General features: G+C 48.9%; 8 protein-coding genes across 8 annotated transcripts; 5 read left to right on the top strand and 3 right to left on the bottom strand.

Annotated features, from left to right (window-relative positions):
* Nucleotide 1: 1 nt before the first annotated feature.
* FSUBG_2631 (nuclear membrane fusion kar5) lies at nt 2–1,809 on the bottom strand (the record flags this gene model as incomplete). The annotated part of the gene is made up of 7 exons (XM_036680425.1): nt 2–147; nt 192–465; nt 512–568; nt 617–838; nt 886–1,103; nt 1,153–1,656; nt 1,707–1,809. 7 exons carry the CDS (start codon nt 1,807–1,809, stop codon nt 2–4), a joined length of 1,524 nt encoding a protein of 507 aa, XP_036541900.1.
* Nucleotides 1,810–7,013: 5,204 nt separating this feature from the next.
* On the top strand, nt 7,014–8,630 carry FSUBG_2630 (myc-type bHLH transcription factor; the record flags this gene model as incomplete). Its single annotated transcript, XM_036680424.1, has 3 exons — nt 7,014–7,474; nt 7,524–8,382; nt 8,439–8,630. 3 exons carry the CDS (start codon nt 7,014–7,016, stop codon nt 8,628–8,630), a joined length of 1,512 nt encoding a protein of 503 aa, XP_036541899.1.
* Nucleotides 8,631–9,262: 632 nt separating this feature from the next.
* FSUBG_2629 (xaa-Pro aminopeptidase) lies at nt 9,263–10,774 on the bottom strand (the record flags this gene model as incomplete). The annotated part of the gene is made up of 1 exon (XM_036680422.1): nt 9,263–10,774. The coding sequence occupies one exon, from the start codon at nt 10,772–10,774 to the stop codon at nt 9,263–9,265; it is 1,512 nt and encodes a 503-aa protein (XP_036541898.1).
* A 1,284-nt stretch (nt 10,775–12,058) lies between these two features.
* FSUBG_2628 (DBF4-regulatory subunit for Cdc7p kinase) lies at nt 12,059–14,049 on the top strand (the record flags this gene model as incomplete). The annotated part of the gene is made up of 3 exons (XM_036680421.1): nt 12,059–12,487; nt 12,537–13,865; nt 13,918–14,049. 3 exons carry the CDS (start codon nt 12,059–12,061, stop codon nt 14,047–14,049), a joined length of 1,890 nt encoding a protein of 629 aa, XP_036541897.1.
* Nucleotides 14,050–15,393: 1,344 nt separating this feature from the next.
* Nucleotides 15,394–17,565, top strand: FSUBG_2627 (phenylalanine ammonia-lyase; the record flags this gene model as incomplete). Its single annotated transcript, XM_036680420.1, has 1 exon — nt 15,394–17,565. One exon carries the CDS (start codon nt 15,394–15,396, stop codon nt 17,563–17,565), a length of 2,172 nt encoding a protein of 723 aa, XP_036541896.1.
* Nucleotides 17,566–17,985: 420 nt separating this feature from the next.
* FSUBG_2626 (autophagy 12) lies at nt 17,986–18,534 on the top strand (the record flags this gene model as incomplete). The annotated part of the gene is made up of 2 exons (XM_036680419.1): nt 17,986–18,399; nt 18,472–18,534. 2 exons carry the CDS (start codon nt 17,986–17,988, stop codon nt 18,532–18,534), a joined length of 477 nt encoding a protein of 158 aa, XP_036541895.1.
* Nucleotides 18,535–18,707: 173 nt separating this feature from the next.
* Nucleotides 18,708–19,739, bottom strand: FSUBG_2625 (3-methyl-2-oxobutanoate hydroxymethyltransferase; the record flags this gene model as incomplete). Its single annotated transcript, XM_036680418.1, has 2 exons — nt 18,708–19,319; nt 19,368–19,739. The coding sequence occupies 2 exons, from the start codon at nt 19,737–19,739 to the stop codon at nt 18,708–18,710; spliced, it is 984 nt and encodes a 327-aa protein (XP_036541894.1).
* Nucleotides 19,740–21,445: 1,706 nt separating this feature from the next.
* Nucleotides 21,446–22,424, top strand: FSUBG_2624 (ubiquitin-conjugating enzyme E2 H; the record flags this gene model as incomplete). The annotated part of the gene is made up of 5 exons (XM_036680417.1): nt 21,446–21,478; nt 21,743–21,845; nt 21,894–22,008; nt 22,058–22,239; nt 22,288–22,424. 5 exons carry the CDS (start codon nt 21,446–21,448, stop codon nt 22,422–22,424), a joined length of 570 nt encoding a protein of 189 aa, XP_036541893.1.
* Between the last annotated feature and the right edge of the window lie 327 nt (nt 22,425–22,751).

Raw genomic sequence — 22,751 nt, 5'->3', positions numbered from 1 at the left:
ATCAAACGCTTTCGAGGATGTTCTCCCCTACGAGGGAGGCATTGAACGTGTCGTTGAAGGTCGGAGCAGGGGTTTCGACTATCGATGGAAGGCCGAAAGCATCTTTGTAAGAATCTGCTTTTGACACAACCATGCCCATCAACTCGCCTTATACGATTAGTGAAAGTCTTTTAACAAGTTCAGAAACTTACCAAACCCGACCAGCCATATGTTTCTCACAAGGGAAGGTTGAAGACCATAAGACCCCATTGCAAGTGACAAAAATGGGCAGATTATGTATGGCCAAACTCCTGAAAACCCGAAACTGCTTAATACGGAGCTTTTTAATCCACTGGCAGATGCAGCAGTTGCGTCAAGTATATCTAGGACCTGGCCAGTCTTTTGAAAGGCCTTGTCGAGGCGCGATTCATGGTCATCGTACTTGACCAGCAAGTCTTCGGCAAGTTCTTCGAGTTTCCCCATACCCTTCAGCTGGTCAACAGAATACTCAAGGATGGGAGCCGGTACTTACTTTTTCGATTTTGACCTGCTTCTCAAGGATATCTGCGCTTCGAGATTCCGTCATTTCCTTAAATGGTCAACCTTGATTTCCGAGTTTATTCATCAGCAGACTCACCACTTGATTTTGAAGGGAAACAGACGACGAAACTGCCGCACCCAGCACTGCCATGAGTATATCGACCTCGTTATTTAACTTCTTTGTGCTTGTTTGTAAAGCAACCTCTTGTAATGAAACGATGTCTGCAGTCTTCTCTTGAACTGAGCGAGTAAGAAGTTCTAAAAGATCGTGGAGCACTTTCGTTTCCCTGAGACCACTTTCCACGACATCGCGCGAGTCCTGTCCATGTCAGCAGTATGTCCTATACAGAAATAGTGGCTATGTACCTGAGCAGCGCGGCCCAAATCATCTCGCAGAATTTCGCTAGCTCTTTCCATCTCTGTACGGAGATGTCGAACATGAGGCCCCATGTCTTCAACAGACTGGCTTGCGGTAGTATAGGCTCGATTGAGCGAATGGAACCGTTCCTCCATGTCCGCCTCAATATCACGAGTAAGTTTCTCGAGAATTTTAGTGATTCTCTGATAAAGGAGGATGTTTTCATCTTTTATGACCGATCAGTATGGCATATCTTTGCTTGAGTTCTCACTAACCTTTCTGGTGATCTGCCCTCGCGGCATCGCAGAACCTCAACGCTTTGTGCCGATAGCTCACCCATGTATTCCAAGCTGAATCTGACTGAGCGAGGCCCTCGAGACACTCATCAATTTCAACGGTCGAAACGTGGAGTTGTGGGACAGGTGAAGCAGAAAGGGTAGCCAGTGTTGCCTCTCGAAACTTGGAGCAAGACACAGGAATTCTGAAACTGCCGCGCTCCAAGTCGCAAATAGCAAGGCTTGCTGCATAAGAATCCACAAAGTCGCGAGCTGCTCTCCCGCTGTCAATATGGACCTTGGCGTCGTCTTGGCCATCCAGAAGGTGACAGTTGTTGACTAGCAGACGTGCAGCGATACGATGACAGAGTGGCTCAGACTCCAGATCTTGAAGCTCCTGAAGTGCGGTACTGTAAACGTTGGATAACCTCTTCTCTGATTGCCTGTTGAGCAGGGCGGTGTTGTCGCTATTGCGTTGTGGGTGCTGGAGTGTAACCTGATGACCTACTATGGTGATGTTAACATCAAAGCGCCTGGCGATCACTCAAACATACCATCCGCAGGTCGCGACCTCCATGAGAAGCAGTGCGCCTCAGTCACGAAGACCGTAAGAAAGGTCACTCCCAAAAGGAAAAAGAACACAGCCTTAGACGACATGTTCGTAGCCAGCCAGAAGCATAAGAGACATGGATAGGAGTGGTAGAAGGAAGTGGGCTGGTCGGCGATAGGCTCAAGGTGTTGTGGAGTGGAAAGGAAAGGAAAGACGAATTCAAGAGAGTAAGTGCAGAGATGAAAATTAGGAGCTAGTCGTGGAGAGTGGTCCGAATTTTGAAGTGAGGTTGGAAACTGGTTCGGGTGTGCTGCTGCTTCAAACGTACCGTTGCCTCGAAAAGAGCACCTGCACCTGCACCTCACTTTCCCACCGCAGCGTACTTTTTCGCAAGGCCAAAATGGCAGGTACCTTAAGTAAACACATTACCTGAGTCTACGCCTTCCGTTAAGAGCCAACAATAGGCAAGTCAAGTCGGAATCGTTGACTCCACATGCTGCTTGATTTCGAGATCTGAATAAAGGTGTTGAACCATGCAACCATAAGGTAGGAAGGTACCTTGAACGCTTTTTCTTCATCGTGAACACAAGCTGATCGAGACATAGAACAATAAGTTACCTTATGCAAATTGGTATCTCTGTTATGCCGTATTTTACTCAGTGAGATTCGATTTGTTCGATGGTTGTTAGAGATACTGTCCCAGGTCCTCTACACATACTGGATATATCAGTTGATCGCTGAATACGATGTGGCGATTGCGCGTTCGTCGCATACACGTACAACGTAAAACCTGAACACATCACAACTTGATATTGAGTGCATTCCGACCGTTGACGCCGGATTCTGTATCAATTCTAGGTCCAAGGGGTCTATGCACCACACTTTGTCCCTCGTTGTGTTCAGCTTTATTAGCTATATGTTTATCTCCAAGCTAAGCATTGAAACAGAAACATGATATTTACTGTAGCAGGGAGATTTAACTTCCGAGGCTTCTCATCATGCCTAGGCCGCAGACCTTATTGTGTTCACCAATCAAGAGCCATATATTTGTTGAAACTGAATCAAGAGAAAGATCCAAGCAAAAAGGCCCTACGCATTCATACATGAGAAGAAGACGGTTGCCTTGATCGCAGTAGTACTGTGCCAGCGCGCAGGCGATCCACCAGGAGAATCACCATATTTTGTCCTCGGAGAAGCATTCGAGTTCAATACACTATATTGATCCCATGATGATTGAGTCAACCCAGAAGGGGTAAATAACCTCGAGCCTTTGGCCGATTGGTCGAAGATTCCCACAAAAGATCAGAGAGTTAATTCCGTTGAATCAATAACTCCTACGGTAAGGCCAAGGTCGATCGTATGGTTTTTCGCGGCGGCCCCCACCGAGCAAGTGAGTCCAGGCCTTGAAGTGACGACATTCACAGAGCCGCGCTTTGGAGGGCACTTCTTCGGCGTCCTTCTAGAGGGTAAAAAACACACAATGGAGCACTAATCGAATCACAATAAATTTCTGTACACTAGGTGGGCAGGCCACCTACTATTTAGCCCAATCAGTGAGGAAAGGGGCCTAAATTAACTCAAACCCGTGCGCCTGGAAGTTGGAATTAACGTCATTCTGCGTGCCAGCCAAGGCACATCGCGATCGCGATCAGTTCTGTGAAATGCTTCAATTCGTTTCCAGGCCCTTCCCACAAAGGCCAATCCGAACGGCAAACCCACCAGAAAACCCTTGCGCGTATCCCTGAAAGCTGCATCAGATCTGGATACACAGACTGCATGCGCCTACGGGCAGGGTGCTGTAGTTACTTGTCTTCTTTGTTATTGGTTCTCCTGTTTGACGATCGCTGATTTGTTCGCACTTTCTTTCCTCCCGGCGACCGTTGGCCGCTTTTAACGTCCCGCTCTCGAGGGAACTCCAGAACGAGAAGGCTTCAACTTCACGTCGACTCGATATCGCCCTCTCGTTTTCACCCAGCCGGCCGTGTGTGTGCTGTTATTAGACAGCCCCCGAGTGCCGTGCGAAGACTCCTGCGATCAAGCAGTTTAGAAATATCGGACGCATGGATTTGGATCAGGAAGATTATACGAATACGTTGAATACAGAAGCAAGGTATCAGCCATTTGCGCATTGAAGAGCCTCGGGCGCGTTTCTGATATAGAACAATAGCACTCACCAAGTCGCAGGATATTGTGCAAAACACTTGAATGGATCTAGACCCTAGTCAGCGTTATATTACAGACGCACGCAGTGGGACTAGACCAGACAACATGTGTATGCAGGTGGATCGACAGTTTGCTTGTGGCCATATCGGGTTTCTGAATATTCGCTGGTGTCAGAGAGTGTTTAATGGATGCAAAGGACCTTCGCATATTCACGACATCGTTTACAACCCAGAAATATGTCCAGATTGTTTACGAAAGGAAACTCTCCCAAAACCGTGGGAACCAAAATAATGATATATGACTTGATGGGGAGTGGTACATTGACAGAGGAGACACTTAAATTGCGGCATGACTATGGAAAGCATAGAGGACGAGGGTAGATAAGCCTTTATGTTTGTTCGAAATGCTTCCAAAGGTACCAGAACGTAATCTACAGTCTTGAGTGAGCCAGCACAACAGCAGCCAGTCAACAATTTGATTTGTGGTATTTCTTATCCTACTATCATGAGGTGGTAGTATTTTAATCCTCAAGACCTGCAAATATGTAATTGCCATGCTCGGCCTTACAGAATTATGATACTTCCACCATAGTCTGATTTGTTGAACAAATCCTCTGTCCATTCCTAAAACAGACCTTTGGTAAAAACATTGTAATTCATTTTTCAGTCGAGCTACACATTTTGTGGATAAGACAGCGTACCATATCTCCTGTGAAGTGCAGTGCCATATTGATCACGGGGGCTCCAAACATCTACTACGTACAGGCCGACTTTATGAATTTGAGGTAAGGCCATGGTGGGCTCAGTGTTTTGACGAAAATAGACATCTATTAAAGACTTCCAAAAGGAAAACCCCATCTCCAGGGTCGTAGCAAGGAGCATTGGCCACTAATTGGATACCCTAAACCTAAAATCCGGCCAGGTACGGATGTTAAAAGCCGCCAGTTTGAAAGCGGCCAGCCTTCAGGTCATTAGGGTTGGAATGACGGCATTGACAGCAGCACAGATACAGTTCATCGAATGGGTATCTCTTAGTTTCGATCGTGCGTACAAGCTCATGTAGGCTTGTCCATCGTGATGTTCATCATTTTCATGGATATCCTAGAAAAGGAAACTTGTGAGGAAAGCAAAGAGCTTTCCCATGAATGAGACAGACAAGGATCATAGGCGCCCCTACCACCAGTGAGCCTCCTGAGCTTCTTGAGTGGTCTGGATGGGGAGCTAGAGCTTGCCAGCTGAGCCAAGAAGCAATCGCTTGTCACTAGCACGAGGCTGAACGAGTCGAGGGAGAAACCGTTGCCAAGACCCCCAGCTCTCCGTAAGCCGCTTTTTAGTGGGTTATTGACTGTTAGTGAACGAGAGTGACAGCTGAGAAGCGGGAATCATGGGTTTCTAATAGAGACAGTATTGTATGCCACGTGATTCATGAATCAGATTGGAAGTTGAAGCAGACAAGTATAGGCCTGTTTTGGACCTAAAACAAACTGCTAACGAATAGAAACAAACCTTGAAGCTTTTTACATTCTCCGAGTCTCAAACAAGAGCGAATGACAGCCGGCAATAATACCCGGCAGCCAATGGCAGCAGTGACATCGGCTCAGCACGAGTCAGCCAATGGATGAGAGGCTTGGCCATCGTACAATTCCCCTCCTCAGCCTTGCTCATCATACGATGTCGTCCAATTTTTGCTACGCCAGCGGTCCAGGACTCCCGGGGGTCTTCAAGGGCCCCTGGAGTTGGAACCGCACAAGTTGGACCTTTTCGAGGCAAAAGTCACGCCATTACGGGCAACAAACATCACGACGTCGACCGGCAGTGGGAGAGAAATCTGCTCTTGCTCTTACGCACCCCCGTCCCACCGACTCGCTTGCAGAAGAGAGAGGGTAAGAGAAAAGAAAAATAGTTGAGAAGGAGATCCAATGCTTGGAGGATATCACCAGTCATACCTAGCATGGACTTTGTGAGAAAACCCCATCCCCCAACGTTGTCGTCCAGAACCAGTGAGTGACTCGATCGCAAGTCGAGTCAATCGGACCCCTAAAAAGAACCCAATCTTTTGACTGCGGCGAATACGACAACTCACAAGACCCCAATCCGGCCTTTTTTTCCCTCTTGATTATCCGTCCGACCTATCCTATCCTATCCTATCCTATCCAGCCAGTCCAAGACAAGTCCAGTCTCCTCCCAGGCAAGAAATCAAGTCTCAGGATTGACTCCCAGTCCTGTCCTGTCCTGTTCCCCGTCTAACTTGGGCCTGGGCTTGCCAATCCCAACCAACGAATTGGGAGCCGCATGAGTCCGCTCATCCTATCGACTGATACTCTGCTTCTCCGTAAAACCCTTCACTCCCTCGACCAACATCCGGCGACCGATCCATTTTGTTGTTTCTGTTTGCGCCCGATCTCATTTTGCGATATCTGAGCGGTTAATTCAATTCAACTTACTCAGAGTCAAAGCCCGCCTTCACATACCTTACGTTGCTGCACTGTGGCTGGAAGCTGTACCCGCCCATAAGCACATACCTTAAACCACAAGCTCCCGCCACGCTCCAGTCAAAGCTTCAACCTCATCAAATCTACAGCAAAACCAACAACGAATCAATCTGCTCCTTGGCCCGTACGCCTTGGTTGTCGCTTTCGCTATCGACCCATCTTACAGTGCTGTCACATATTGTAATTCACCTTTTCGCAGCTCTTCAACCCCATCACCCGTCTTCTTCTTCCTTTAAGGACCTGGATCTGGCCTCAATCTCATCAACATCCCATCTCACCATCTTTGCCGAGCTCATCTTATCTTCACTTAGCTGAATCTCAATCGATACACTTCAACTTATTCCGTGCCGACTCATCCCTTTCGCGAGGTTGTCATCATCAGCATCATCAATTCTTACCCTCCATCACGGCTGGACCCACTGTCATATGCTTTGAAAGATCGACCCCTCAATTCCATTGCGACAGCTTTGTGATTGTCACACTTTATCGAGTGGCTTATTTGCTCTTCCAAACGCTGTTGAACCTAATTGCACCCGTTTTCCAATCGAAGTAGCCATCGCCAATAGAGCTGGCTCAGATCCTGTACGAGTTGCTCAAACGAGACCTCCCTTTCCGGACGACGAACACGGCCTCGCAAGCCGGGATGCCGTGTTAGCAATGGATCCTAATCTTCTTAACTTTTTCGCGGTGCCCAACAACCAGACGCTGAATCACGTGGATCAGAACAACGACACATCTCAACAGCAAGAACCTTCGCCATGGGGACCAACAGGCCTAGAGGGTGACGTGGGAGCATCTGGCAACCAGGGGGGACCATCCTACGATTACCAGTCAGCTGCAGCCTCTGATATGTCATTCACCCAGGCACCGATGCCATCACCATATACCAGCTCAAACAAGACCATACTACCTACTAGAGGACCCCCACGGGGCCATCAGCAACGGAAGCGAGATGCCCATGAAAGGAAGCGTACAAAGGTTGATACCGATTCTGCGCTGGAATCTTTGGACTACTGGATCCGTTTTGACGACGAGGAAAATGAAAGGACAGGCAGTTATGAGATTGACTTTTCGAAACGGTTCGATCCCGTGACGAATAACACTAACACTCATTATCGGTATGTTTAAGCCATATATCCACAATCAGAAAACTGATCAACGACAAAGACCGGGTTACGGAGGAAGCTCAACGACACCAGGACTTGGCACTGGCATATATGCAACTGCCCCTCCATTTCAAGGCGCCGAATACTTTGACGATAATGCTTTAGACAATGCTCTATCTGATGACGAAGAAGAAGGACTTGACTCGATGAGCCTGGAGGAACATCTATCAAAAATCGAGACTATGCCGCCTCCAGAGGTACCTCCTCGAGAAGGCCTGTACTCGACGCCGCTCAGTTGGGAAAAGCCAGAGCCGGGTCTACGCATGGAACCAGACTTTGGATTAGGCAATACTGCAGCAGCCATGAACGCGGGGTTCAGGCAGACCATGTCGGGTATGGGCAATAACCAGGTTTTGAGCAATGATGAGCAGAGGAGACTTCTTGCCATCGCGATGAATACTGGTCGGACACCAGCCAGCTACATGCCCCCGAGTGGATTTGGTTTAGGATTTGGAGCTGGCCTTGGTACAGGACTCCCACCCGACTTTAATAGCAGCATCGATTCTCTGTTAGGAACACCAACAGGAGACCGCAGCCAAAAACAAACGCCTACGCCAGCGAACAGCTCGAAGGCTCCATCGAGGAACCAAGACGTCAAGACGGAGGCATCAAGCGAGACAGGTTTGAGTTCTGCTAGGCCAGGACTTTCGCGCACCAACACCGCTACATCCGATATAAAGGGCAAGGATAAACTCAAACCAGGAGATCGAACAGCCCATAATGATATTGAGCGCAAGTATCGAACAAATCTTAAGGACAAGATTGCCGAGCTTCGCGATGCTGTACCCGCCCTCCACTCGATACCAGAAGACGGAATCGAGGAGGGTGAAAACTCACAGCGAGCGCCCAAAGTGAGCAAGGTCAGTGGTGATTCCTATCGGCACTCGATGTGGACATAATGACTGACATGACACAGGGCACTGTTTTAACAAAGGCGACCGAATACATTCAGTACTTAGAAAGGCGCAATAGGTCCATCATGAAGGAACATCAAGAGTTAGCCAGGCGTCTACAGGCATTCGAGCAGCTTCTCAGTGCCTCGGCTCGACAGCCATTCTTGATGCCGAACCACAGCCGGACACTCTTCGATCCAAGAGGTTTCTGCTAGAATAGACATGATTTTGTCCCAAGGACTCTTGGGATTGTATAAATATACCCCACAGATGAATCGCGCAGATACACTGCTCATCCTAATTATGCATCCTTCATTGGCCAGTCTCGATGCACAATTGAACGCGCCGTGCCTTGTTTGTCATATCATACCGGATCCGGTTTGGGATTACTGCCATGATGACTAGCCGAGGCTGGGGTCTGTCTCCATAGCAGCTTGCGGAGCTCATTTTGTTACCGCGAGATATTACCCTGTATGTTGATGAATATTGTCACAACAAAGATCATATCTCTGCACGGAAATAGCAAAACAACACCCAGATCTTATAAACAAAGATCAGCGGCGGGTGATGCATGTACGTATGATTTCTTACATGCATTTAATTTCACCTGCAGCGGTTGTGGCTTGACCTATTCATGATCCTAGTCATGAACCACGCGCGGTTTTCTTTTGTTTTCCAGACTGGGCTGCAATAACATCAAGTGTAGGCCTAGCAACAAAATGCCGAGTGGGTCGTGAAGAGTAACACAACGACCGTCACAGTCGTATTGATCCTATTTACTGTACATTTTATTTCAGACGTCTACGTCCATGTCTATATGAGTATGTCACAGGTAAAGTCGTACATGTCATGATCGCAGCGCTTCGATATCGTCAATCTCTTTGACAGCCTCAGTGGACAGAATGTAGGGTGACTCGTCGTCTACGCATACGCTGTCCTCGATTCGGACACCCATACCCCGGAAGGCGGCCGGCCATCGGTCATCATGGGGGACGTAAACACCCGGCTCTATGGTAACGCAGTGACCCTTGCGAAGAGTCTCGCGACGGCTGTAGCCAGGGCAGTCATGCACGTCAAGACCAATGTAGTGACCAACGTGGTGGGGAAATAGCTGGTCAATGTTGGCCATGTTGACGTTGAACCCGATGCCGCGTAGTTGGTCAACAAGACCCCGCGCGGTAACGTTGTGAATGTCCTCTAGTGACAGCTTAGAGGATTCCCTGCAGAGTGAAACACTGGATCTTTGCACGTTGAGGACGGCCTGGTATAGGTCGCGCTGAGCAGGGGTGAAGCGGCCGGAAGCTGGCCAAGTGCGGGATATGTCAGTGATGTAGGTGCCATACTCGCCGCCTGCATCAATGAGGATAAATTCGTCCTCTTTGAAGGTACTGTTATTCACCGTGTAGTGAATGCAGTTTGCACGCTCACCGCCAGCTACCACGGGGATATATGCCGGGCCTTCGCAGCCATTGACGGCGAATTGGTAGTCAAGGAACCAATGCAAATCCTTCTCACGTTTCCATGGTCGGCGCATTGCATCTGTGATGACACGGCCTGAGATTTGACCAGCAATGCGCATATTAGCGACCTCTGCCTCGCTCTTGACCACCCGAAGTTTGTTCATGACTGAATAGAGCGATGTTCGGGAGGGTCGAGATTCTCGCCCTGAGATGAGTCCCCAAAGCCAAGTAGCTGTCGAAGCAACACTACCCTTCGAGGGTGGCGAGTCTGCATATATGAGTTTGGCAGATTTGAGAATCTTGGGGAGCAATTGCTCTGCCTCGTTTATGGTATATGCTTCATCGGCGTTGAAGATATCTCTCGCAGCATCCACGCCATTGCGATAGCCATTCCATTGCTCCTCACGAGGATTTTTGGGCTTGACAAACATGCGGAATATGTAGTCACCGTACTCAGGGCCAGTCTTTTCAATCACCGCAATGGCATTTTCTTCCATCCAGCCTGTAAGGTACAGAAAGTTGGACTCTTGCCGATATTGGTGAAAGACAGCACCAGACTTGTACTGAAGAGATGCAGCATGCAGAACGGCAATACTGCCCTCTGTCATCGACTGTGCGAGGAGAGCTCGGCGATCGGCATATTCTTGCGCTGTGATCCCTTGTGTGATTTCGTTTGGTTTTAGGATATGGGGATGTGTTTCGTAGACTGGCTGTCCGAATCGGAGGTCGGCCGCGGAGACAACGGCGTACGCCCGGCGGCTGGCCGGTTTATCTAACGGTAGAGCTCGGCAGGCTGTCGTTCTTGTTGCAGTAGATATTGTTGATATGTTCCTCACCGACCGAGTTCGGAGGGGCAGACGATGCTCAAAGCTCCGTAATGGAGCTCGAGGGAGCTTCATCTTGAGGATCAACGATGATCTGAGATTGAGATTGAGCGGTTGGTCGAGCTTTGTTAGTGAAACTTGAAGCTCTTACATCAATTGAACCCCTCGTACACGGTCAATTTGCGCCAGAGACCTCAAAGTTCTCGGTGATGACGCCAGACCAAAATTATGACAAGGATGGGCCGAGGCTAACTTTACATAGTAGTTGCGAGACAGCGGAAAAGTGTGAGGCTCAAGACGAGATTGGATAGGTGGATGTTTCAATGCGGGAGACGCCCCAGGGTCAGTTAGAATGATGTCTATCGGTATGCATAGACTATGTATGTAAGCTAATTATGCAATTACCTCTTCATTCCTCTTGTGCGCTTCAAGGTCAATTAATTGAAAAACAAACACAATTAAACGTTCATGTCTTGCCTCTTTGTTATTGTTTCCTCTCATGTCTCGTGTGAATTCCCCGTCTCCGGTGGGAGGCTGAAATTTTGTTGTCTGGTCTCGTCTCTCCCAATTTCCCGTTTCTGGCTGTAGTGCCTCTGGTTGCTGGGTGGCTTTTAGGCGACTGGCCCGTGCGAAGAGGTGTTTTTCTCGCAGTGGACGTCCAGCAGGCCTCAGAAGGCCTTCACTGGAGGTACAGGGCCCCCGGCGGCCCCTCCCAGAAGGCCCTGCTAGTCGCTGAACTGGCCCAGGAGCGGTATAGTGCTGTTGTGCCAAGCGCGACTCTTAACAACACGGCCTGCTCAGTCATCAAAATTCGATGGAGTCGGTCCCTCACTTGGCTCGTTTCCCTCCATCCAAAGCACCAGGCCTGGGAAAAGGTTCAGTTCAGTACCTTACCTACCAAAACAACATAACGGCCGATTCCTTGCTCGCTCATCATTTGACTGCGTTTGTTGTTGACTTCTCTTTTCTTTTACATCTTTGCCGTCTCCGCGAGCTTCGATGTGTCGTTAGCATCTATTAACAACCTCTCTTTGTTGCCTCCCATTGTCTCTGCCCAGTCGCTTTGACGTGTCAGGCTCCGCGTCGCGTGCTGTCAAAGTCTCATCCTCCCAGCCCCTCCACTACCGTCCTCGCTACTACCACTACCCGTCCGTCTGCCACCACGATCGACCACCACGATCGACCACCACGACCAATAACAGCTCAAATCTCGTCACGTCATCCCTGACGTTTGTTGTCGACTTCTGTCGTTCTGCTTAAACGCCCTCTGCTCTGCTCTGGTCTCTCCTCCCCAGAGCAGTTCACGGGCTTTACATGGCAACGATATCTTTGTCGCCAACGCCTGGTCCCATATCGGCCATGTCTTCGAGACGGGGCCCGTTAACGAACAACCCCAATGTTGCCAATTCGCCTCTGAGAGGTGCTTCCGCTCTGGCTGGATATGCTAAGCAGAAGCGTTCATATGCTACCGTTCAGCGTGAAGAAACCTATGGCCAGCCGCCGCCTCTAAAGAAGCAGGTACTCGATAATGGCGTGCAGCGTCCGGTTCGATCACCAACCCGGTCCACCAGGACTCAGGTCCTGGTTCAACGCGGCGCTACGCGTCCTTCTACCAAGGAAAGAACCTCGAGGGCTGCTCCGACAAATGTTTCCCGTGAGGCCGATACTGAGAAGGAAGCATGGAAGAAGCATCACCGTGCCAAGTTTCCTAAAATGGTCTTCTATTTCGAGAGTATACCCGATGATGTTCGTGCTAGACTAACAAAGAGGGTCAACTATCTTGGTGCTGTATGTTAATCTCAAAAGTTTTTGATGGGCCCCACTGACCTTGCTTCAGAGACAAGAACCCTTCTTCTCTATTGATGTTACTCACGTCGTCACTACTCGAACAATCCCTCCTGAAAGACAAGAGGCGCACCAAGACCAGAACCAAGGTCACCATGGCGAGCACAACGAGTCCGAAGAACAGCCCCAGACCATCAACCCATCGTTACTAAACCGTAATACTGAAGCTCGAAGAAAGCTACTGTCCGAGTTCCGCAATGCACCTTCAAGGGCGCAACAACTTGATGATCCTTTGAAGCGAACCCGAGGATCAAAGAATAATGATGTGCTGTACAAAGCTCGTGAGATGGGCAAGAAGATTTGGACACTGGAGAAGTTCCAAAACATGCTTGCAGTCTTGCTTGAGGCAGAGACAAGCCACAGCACGTACGGTTCAAGATCAGCAGCCACTCGCGGTAACTATGGTACTTCACGGGAGCCTAACCTGCTCCAGCTGCTGCACAATGAACGTCTAAACGGACCGTCTGATCGTGATCCTTCTGCTGTTCATCGTGAATTATGCTATTTCAAGGGACCTCACATTTATGTATGGGATATGGACGAGAAGAACAAGCCCATCATGGTTCGAGAGTACCCTAAAGTTGCTAACAAGGCAGATGGTGAATGGCCTCAGTTCCGAAGTGTTGGAAACGGCCGATGCCCGTTTGTGGAGGACCACGATGTGCCTGAAAAGGATCATCGAAGACAACGAGAGCAGGAAAAGGCACGCCTTGCCAAGCGTGAAGAAGCTGCCCCTGTTCTCAAGCCTCCTCAGGTCCCAATGCCTAAGCCAGTGACAGGGAAGCGAACCATTGCTGAGATGGAGGATGGTCAGAGCAGAGCTCGTGCTGCGACACCGACTGATATCTTCAACCCCGCCAGGGCGACCATGTCGAAAGTAGTGGATGCCCGACCCCAGAACGCCTTCACTAGCCGTGCTGCGGCAGGCCGGCTTTTTGCTGGCGAGCCTGTGGCATCTGGAGTGCAGCCTTCTAACATCACGTCAGCCATTCGATCGCAGATGGTCTCTTCGACATCTGGTATCAATGGAGCGAAGGCGGGAACCAGTAAAGAGGTTCATGGCCTGCAGCGCAAGGTGTTACAGAAGGCTGCCCCTGCTTCCTTTGATGTGAGCTCGCGCCGTCTTGCCGAGGTTTCAATGGACGTTGCATCTAGCAGATCAACAACGATGGGCCGACACACTTCGCGACCTGCTGAGGTACAAGAAGAGGATGCTCAAAAGACTGAGCGGAGGACACAGTCTCAACCTCTTAAGAGCAAGCGGGACCTCAAGCCTGGCTATTGCGAGAACTGCCAGGATAAGTTCCGCGATTTTGACGAGGTATGTGATGTTTTTTCCCCCAGAGTATGCTTGTAAAAACTAACCTTTCTAGCACATTCTATCTCGCAAACACCGGAAGTTTGCTGAAAACGACGAAAACTGGACTGAGCTTGATTCTCTCCTGTCACAAATTAAGAGGATGCCTAAGTACGCATCCGGTTCTGACGAGGAGGAAGTCTGGTAACGACCATTCATAAAATAATACGACATAAATCTTTTCAACATCGCATCATCATCATCTCAGGCCTTGCCATGGTCTGCAGCTCATGGACCATGTTACTGGCATCCCACGAAACAAACTCTTTATGAAGTCCATTTTGCGCATTTCGGTTCAGATTCCCACAGCACGCAGTGTACAAACATCAAAGATACCTCACGAGTTTGGTTAGCCTTGCGGTTAATGGCGGGCGGCACTACCGGGCAGTTTTTCGGTTCAAGATGTCCGCGTCTTCTTTACTATCGCTTTCTCCTTTTACCTTATAAGCATGAACTGCATGCATGCGACGGCGCAGAGCGGCATGGTTTTGGCACATTATCTCACGGTCTAGTCGGCCATTTCATTTGTTCTGATTGGACTGCATACATGGTAACTGATTTTTGGGGCGTTTCGTCGCGGTCCATTTCGAGAGGCATGGTCAGGGCAAATGGCTGAGATGGGTTTGATAAGGGCTGTAGAAAGGTGAACCAGGGCAAGGCATTGGAGCGGAAGAATTATATCGCAAAAAGCAACAGCGACTGCTTTACGACGATGACCAGAAAGGTCTGATGTAGATATGTGTTTAGGACATGTATATGTACCTACATGTTATGTAACATGAATACTTGAACAAGTACGGTCTTTGTGGCATGATGCACAGTGAAGGTGAGCTGCTTAAGCATAAATGTGAGTGAATCATTGGTTATTTCTGCCATGGACAAGTGTCTTGCATGAGTTCCATCTCAAGTGAACCCCTTAACTACAGTCAGTACCTTACCTATGTGGCGTTTTCAGCCTGCAGTAGTTGATTGGCAGATGCACACTATGAAACTTTGCAATATTTCTTTTGTCTCTCACCGATTTTTGGCTGAGACCACAAAGTTCCCCCTTCTTTTTCAATTGTCATTGTTGGGCGCAAACTTTTCTAGTGTAAGCCCGCGAGGACCCCTATCACATGTTCGAATTGGACCTGCCAAGCTTGGACAAGTCTGAACTGTGTGATACCTGGGCTCAGTTACCTAAATTCATTCTTTGACTCCTAGGCCACAACCGGTGCATTTCAAGTGAGCGAAGAAATCAGAAAGAGGAATAGGAGGTGAGAAGTACAAGGCCATTGGACTTAACTTAGTAGTCTTCTGACTTAAACAGGTGCTGGATGTCACCGCTTACTTGAGTGAATCACTCTCACTGACAACATCAGAGCCTGGAAAAAGCTTGACTGGGAGGTGAATTATCTCACTAGAAAAGCCTTGTGCAATCATTGGATCTTCACTCTTTCTCTCTGCCACCACTCCTCAAGCTTTGTTTGCACCACCTTCGACATATCTCACGATGAACCTCAAAACCTCGGCTCATGCGGAGTCAACACTGGATATTTGGAAAAGACTACGAGACTTGAAGAACGGCAAAGACAAGATCATTCTAGATGGTAACAACCTCGACATTGCTTCTCTCGTCGCAGTGGCTCGTCATGGTATCAAGCCTGAGATCAGCAAAGACGAGGAGCTCGCTCGCCGCATCGCTCTAAGTGTTGACGCACTGGCTGAGTACTTGTCACACAAATACGTAGTATATGGTGTCAATACAGGTTTTGGAGGAAGTGCAGATGTTCGAACTGACGAATGGTTGGAGAACCAAATCGGCTCTCTCCAACATACACAGAGTGCCATTATCACTTCTACCGACAAAAATCCTGGGAGCAACTCTGAGAGAGAATCGTCTCACGTCATGCCCCCTGAATGGGTTCGAGGAGCGATACTTACTCGGGCGAACCAGAACATGCGTGGACAAAGCGCTGTTCGACTGGAAGTGCTGAAGAGATTGATCAAACTGCTTCACCACGATATTACTCCTATGGTTCCTATTCGAGGTACTATTTCGGCGTCTGGAGATCTCATGCCTTTATCTTACATCGCTGGGGCGGTCACTGGAAACCCGGATGTGTTCGTTCAGGTTGGTAGAGGGTCGTCAGCCAAGGTGATGCCTTCAGATGAAGCTCTACGGGCTAGCGGTCTCTCACCAAGTGGTCTTGGGCCGAAAGAAGCTCTCGGTCTCATCAACGGAACGGCTCCATCTGTGTCTGTTGCAAGTCTGGTCCTCCACGATGCGCAACAGCTGGCTGTGCTTGCTCAGGTATTGACAGCATTTGCATCTGAGGCCATGGGTGGCAACGTTGAATGGACAACTCCTTTTATCCATAATGTACGACCACACCCTGGCCAGATTGAGGCTGCTGCCAACATAAGAAGCTTCCTGAAAGGTTCGGAATTCGTCGTCGGATTAAATGAGCGCAAGAGAACCGGTGATGGCCTTTGGCAAGATCGATATTCTACTCGCACGAGTCCCCAATGGATTGGTCCTTATCTAGAGGACTTACTTCTTGCCCAGAGACAGATCTCCGTGGAACTAAATTCGACATCTGACAACCCCTTAATTGATGCGTCAGAGAAGGATGGAAAAGTGGTTGGCGATGTGTATTCAGGAGGGAACTTCCAGGCTGTTGTTGTAACTTCAGCCATGGACAAGGCACGACTCGCTCTCCAGATGATTGGACGCATGCTCTTCTCTCAGGTCAGCGAGATGATCAACCCCTCGACTAACAATGGCCTTGAAGCCAATCTCAACATCAGCGACAAGGAGAATTTCACCATGAAGGGCATTGACGTGAACATGTCTGCATACATGTCCGAGTTAGCTGCCCTAGCTCACCCAGTCTCGTCTCACGTTATGACAGCGGAGATGAATAATCAGGGCATCAATTCACTTGCTCTGATTTCAGCTCGACGAACCATGGAGGCTGCCGATCTTGTTGCGCATATGTGTGCTTGTCACATTTACGTTTCATGCCAAGCAGTCGAGCTTCGAGCAAGCCACCGACTTTTCCTGGACACGCTTCATAAAAAGGTGCTATTGAACAAGACTGACAACGGACCATTCCATGCGTTTGGTCTGGAAGACACTGATGTCGAGACAATCGGTGAGGCTGTTTTCGCTGTCGTCGAGCGGGAGTGGTTTAACCACAATATCGGTTGCTGGAAGGATCGCATTATCCCGACCGTCGATGCTGCAATGGCACCCGTTACGCAATTCCTGACAGCTGAGAAGATCGATTGCCCGATATCAAGTCTTGCTGTATTCCGAGGCCAGTTCCACAAGGCGGTCGTGGATACTGCTTCTTCCATCTTCTATCCTAACATGGCGATACGCTATGTCGACGTGGCTACTAAACTTGGTGATGGAACTGCTCCGTTGTATACTTGGATTCGATCCAAGTTGGAAGTCCCGACACAATGTGGTCTCGATGATGATCCCCTATACAACGTACACAAAGGCCTTCCAGCCGAAGGCAAGAAGACTATTGGTAGCTGGGTGAGCAAGGTGTATGAGAGCATCAGGGGCAATATGATGGACGTTATCATGGAGGGCATCGAGATTGACCGTTCAGCACCCCGAACAATTGAGGAGTACGAGAAGCTCTGTCAGGATCTGAGACAAACCAAATAGGGGACCGAGTCCAAGCAAACTGGGGTCTAGAGGGCCATTCTGTACTCTGTACAATAGAGACTTTGCTCAGGAATGGCTGACTGAAAAGATGTAAAATAGCGGGCTCCGAAAGTTCCTTAGTTAGTTTAGACAAACAATCTCAGCTCAACGTTATTAACAAAAAGGAAAGAAAAGAGAGTGTGTGTCAGGGTACCTTTTCAGTGTTTGATTGATTGAGGAGTCATGATGAGGCTTACATGTAATGCACAGTGCTTAAAAAGCAACACTGTGCTGTCATAAGCAAACTTACATTAGGCGACAGTTTCACAACTGAGTTACTTACAGAGACGGCTGCGTACTTTGACTTTCAACACCAACACCTTTCAACATTCACTCACAAAGCCAAGGACTCTCCACTCTCAGAACAGCAAATTCTTCAAAATGTCTGACAACCCACCACCAGAATGGGTGCCCTCACCTTCTCTATCACCCTCCAACGCCTCACCTATGCCTCTCGCCGACAATGAAGGGACAGGCAGCGGCGCTGCATCTCCCAACTTACCACTTACCATGTCCGCCTCAGTGGTGCTGGCTGATCTGCCACGGGATGCGAGCGCCGCACTTGCAACTGCTGGAGCTTTCAAAGCGGACAAGGTTGTGGTGCGGTTTAAAGCCGTGGGGTCTGCTCCGTCGTTGGCTCAAGATGTGTGCAAGATTAGCGCAACGAGGCGCTTTGAAGAGGTCGTGAGATATCTCAGAAAGAAGTTAAGGTGTAAGGAGACAGACAGTGTCTTCTTGTACGTCAACAGTGCCTTTGCGCCGTCTTTGGACGAGGTCGTAGGCAACCTACATCAGGTGAGTCTTAACCTATCACAAGGCCTACGATGGATTCCCAGGTTGTAAAGTCACAGAAACTGACATATCTAGTGCTTTAAAAACGCCCACGGTCAACTTGTAGTGGCCTACTCACTGACGCCTGCTTTTGGATGATGCCAACAAGGCTAAATTCTTCTATCTGGATATAAAAAAGGCTATATATCACATCTACTCAACCCAAACTCCGAGCTATGCGACCTCTATGACTGCGCTACGACACACGAATTCGACAAGCTTGCCTCTCCAAAACCTCATGTAACTACTTCTGGGGTATCTTCATCTCGTCTCTAAGAATCCTTCACTGCCTTAGTAAAGCTCTCAAGCTCCTCCGCCGAAATGGGGTATGTGTGCTCAGGAGCAGGGTATTGGCGCGACTTGACTTCATCCCGATACGCCTCAATGGCTCTCAAGCTCTCACCCCAGACATCACCGTATTTCTTGACAAATTTGGGAAGGAACCGACCAGGAGGGAAATTTCCAATCATATCGACTTGTACCAGGACTTGGCCCGAGGTACCGTTGCCGGCGCCAATACCGATAGTGGGAACGGAGAGCTTTTCAGTAATGAGCGCGGCCACCTCAGCAGGAACTGCCTCAACAACCATGGCAAAACAACCAGCTTCCTGAAGGGCAAGAGCATCTTCAAGAATGCTCATTGCACCACTACTTGTCTTGCCCTGGACACGGAAGCCACCAAGTGCATTTTGTCGTTGAGGGGTCAAGCCAATGTGGCCAAGAACAGGAATGCCGGCGGCGGTAATCTTCTTGATAGTAGGGGCCATCTCCTTGCCACCTTCAAGCTTGACACCTTGGACACGGCCTTCCTTGATGAAACGGATAGCAGTAGCGAGAGCCTGGTCAGGACTAATCTCATATGTGCCCATGGGTAGATCGCCAACCTACTAGGATTAGTTTATTACTTGCATATGGAAAGACAGGGGTCTTACAGTGAAAGCCGACTTTGTCGCTCTCGCAACAGACCGACAATGTAGAAGCATCTCTTCCAAGATAACCTCACTCGTATCCTCCATACCAAGTGCTACCATGGCGAGACTGTCTCCCACAAGGATGATATCCATACCAGCATGGTCAGCGACATGACCACTGGGGAAGTCATGAGCTGTCATGACGGTGATGGGATCACCCTTGCGGTGCATGGAACGAAGAGTTCCGACAGTGACCTTCTTACGTTGAACGGCCGGAGGTGCACCCATGGGAGAGTGAGAGCTGTACCGGGTTTGCGCCGCACCTCCGATAATGAGGGGCCGAACGGCTCGGCCGAGGGTCCGGGATGCCGGCCGAGTGGATGGGACGGACATCCGGGATAGGAGAGAGGCACATGACCTCATTGTAGGATTGATAAGGGATGACATGAAGAAGGGCGGGAGATAGGGAGTGAAGGGAAATGCTAGTTAGTGGAGTGGGTTGATGTGAAGATAAGGTGTCGCGTGCTCTGTTAAGTTAAGTTGGAAGTGACAGAAACTTGAGGTACTGCAGGCAGATCTCAGACCGACAGAGACAGTAGCTCAAGAAGTCTATAGTGATCCTTTTTGAAAGGCGAAAAATTATGGAAGAAGTATCTTGACTAATGTTGTTTCGTTTATGATAGTTAGAGTTGCGATCTAGTCAGAAAGTCGGGGAAAGCAAAGGTTTTATTCTTGTCTGAACCATGATGAACCCTACGTTGTATATTTGAGTATCTTGGTGTTTTTTTCTCAGCACCCCTGGACCGGCCTGCGCCCCACGCAGTAACTTTTTGGGGTTCTCGAAGTGAAATTTAATTTAGGCTAGTCCTTTCAGGGCATGCGAATGGCCCGAATGACCGAAGATCCGTTGATGTTGAGCCGCCATTTCATTGATTACATCTACGGAGGAATCTGGGCTACTGGATTATACCCCAGATTTTACTGGACTACAATTCTTAACTCCAAATACTGAGGTCGTGGAAAGTTACAAAAAGTCATCGAATGTATTCGGAAGCCGAGGTTGTTACTGGCTATACCGAGATGGAGGTGTAGTGCGGGAAGTGTAACGGCTTTGGTTGAGGTTGGCTGGGTACTTGTACCGAGGATTTGGAAATGGATGGGAGGGGTCTCATGAAGTTGTGATGACAGTAGATCCGAATACGCATGCGAGAACCGAGGGACATGACATCCATAATAAGTAATAGCCCGGCAAGTCTCTGTATGTATGTGTGTATGTCTTGTCATGTATTGTTTTCCCCAAACGCAGCGAATTTGTGTAAAAGCCGTCTTATGGCTATTCCTGGGTTACCGCCGCGATAATGGTTCCGGCTGTCGCCACGAATATGCATCGAGATGTAGCTATGCATTTGCTGGTGCTAATCTACCATCGCCATCCGCTTTGTCATGATTATACTCACTTGAATAGGAACTAGGTGAAGCCAATCAACAATACCCAATGCTTTCGAACACAAGTATTATTAAAGGCCAGAGAAACTGACCGTCAAGCAGACAGAGGCTCAAGATCTGATAATTGCATACCAGAAACAAGCCCAAAGCTTGACTCAGAAGGTGTCCCCTTTATTGGAATTGAGGCCTCTAAAACCTGATTCAAAGAAAAAGGATGACTCAACTGAGTTGCCTCGTTTCAGTCTCGATTCGTTGTTTCATGCTGTGTCATGCTCTTGACGTGCTATGTCGATCTCCCCTTTACGGCATGCTTAGTGCCTTATCGATAACACTAACACCCCGAGGGAACAGCCGGCACCTGCCGTGTTGCGTTTGCAGCGGCTTATCACGCTCGTACACATCATATCCTCGTGACTTGGCACCCCAGTTGCGCTTGCTTGACTCAACTTCATCTTCACCTGCCTCCATCAATAGGTACTTTCTTTAGCTACTCCCAACCAACATCTTTTCAACTGCAGACTGTTTCACACACAAACTTCAGTTCCTTTGCCTCTTCTTAACGTCTCCCTCTCGAGTATCGCCTATCGCGCCGGCCCCGGAGCTCTTTGGATACCTTCATAACCCCACATTCGGAAACAACATCAACCGCCATCATGAGTAGCCCACGCCGCAGAATCGAGACTGATGTGAGTTCTACTGTCCTCCAAAACTGTGACGGAATGTGACTGACACCAATCTTTAACAAGGTCATGAAGTGCGTTGTCGTCTCTGCCATCTCGCTTGTTGTATTGCTAACATGATTACAGGATGTACGGGACTCAATAAAAGCTACCGTTTCTATGATGATACTGACACCCATAGGCTTATGAGTGACTACGAAGTTACACTTGTCAATGATAACAGTAAGACTTGAATTTTATCCCCACGTCGACTTTGCTAACGTGAAATAGTGTAAGCTTCCAATTCCAATTCCACTTTCACCGACTCCGATCTGTTTCCTGACCGATCATTTTAGGCAAGAGTTCTTTGTTCGCTTCAAAGGACCAGCTGAGAGTATGTTTACCGAAGCGCAACGTCCGAATAATCACTGACATTACGAAGCTCCATTTGAGGGCGGAATGTGGAAGGTTCATGTCGAGCTTCCCGACACTTACCCTTACAAGTCCCCTAGCATTGGCTTTGTTAATCGCATATTTCACCCTAATATCGACGAGCTGTACGAAGCATATACCTCCGTCTGATTTGAACTATGGCTAATGGTTCAGGTCCGGTTCGGTCTGTCTCGATGTTATCAACCAAACTTGGTCGCCCATGTTTGATATGATCAACATTTTCGAGGTTTTCCTTCCTCAACTCCTGCGATACCCCAACCCTACCGACCCCCTCAACGGCGAGGCAGCGGCGTTATTGATTCGAGAACCAAAGAGCTACGATGCCAAGGTCAAAGGTGCGTGTGCATGGGTCCTTGAGTAAGACATAATACTCATGACAGCAGAATACGTTCAGAAATATGCCTCCAAGGAAGCAGCAGACGAAGCCGGGGCCGAAAGCGAAGACGATGACGAACTCTCCTCAGTGGCCAGTTTCGGAGACGACGATGAAGAGCCTGCAGGACAGATGGACGATGTATAAGCCCGTCTACAAACACATTCACTTGGGCGAGCGTTTCGATTCACATATGGCGTCATGGGACCGAGGCACGGATTTAGGGCTATCATTGGACGGAGTTGCAGTAACCTCGCGCAGGCTTGGACTCGGATCGAATTTGTTTCTTGGCATTAGTTTGGAATGTTGCACACAAAGCTTCGCTTGTGCTCATCGGAGGGCTGTCGAACGAAATAGCCGCAACTGGATGTCATGATTGCTGGCGATGGGCCTGGACGTCAGGACCTCGAAGGCAGTTTGGACATGATGGTTGGCCTTTCGCTCTCTGCTATCGATGCACAGCAGAAGCACAGG

Source organism: Fusarium subglutinans (assembly GCF_013396075.1).
Source record: "Fusarium subglutinans strain NRRL 66333 chromosome Unknown NRRL66333_c0000023, whole genome shotgun sequence".
Lineage (NCBI taxonomy): Eukaryota > Fungi > Ascomycota > Sordariomycetes > Hypocreales > Nectriaceae > Fusarium > Fusarium subglutinans.
Note: the sequence above shows the minus strand (reverse complement) of the source record. Positions and strands in the feature narration are given on the sequence as shown.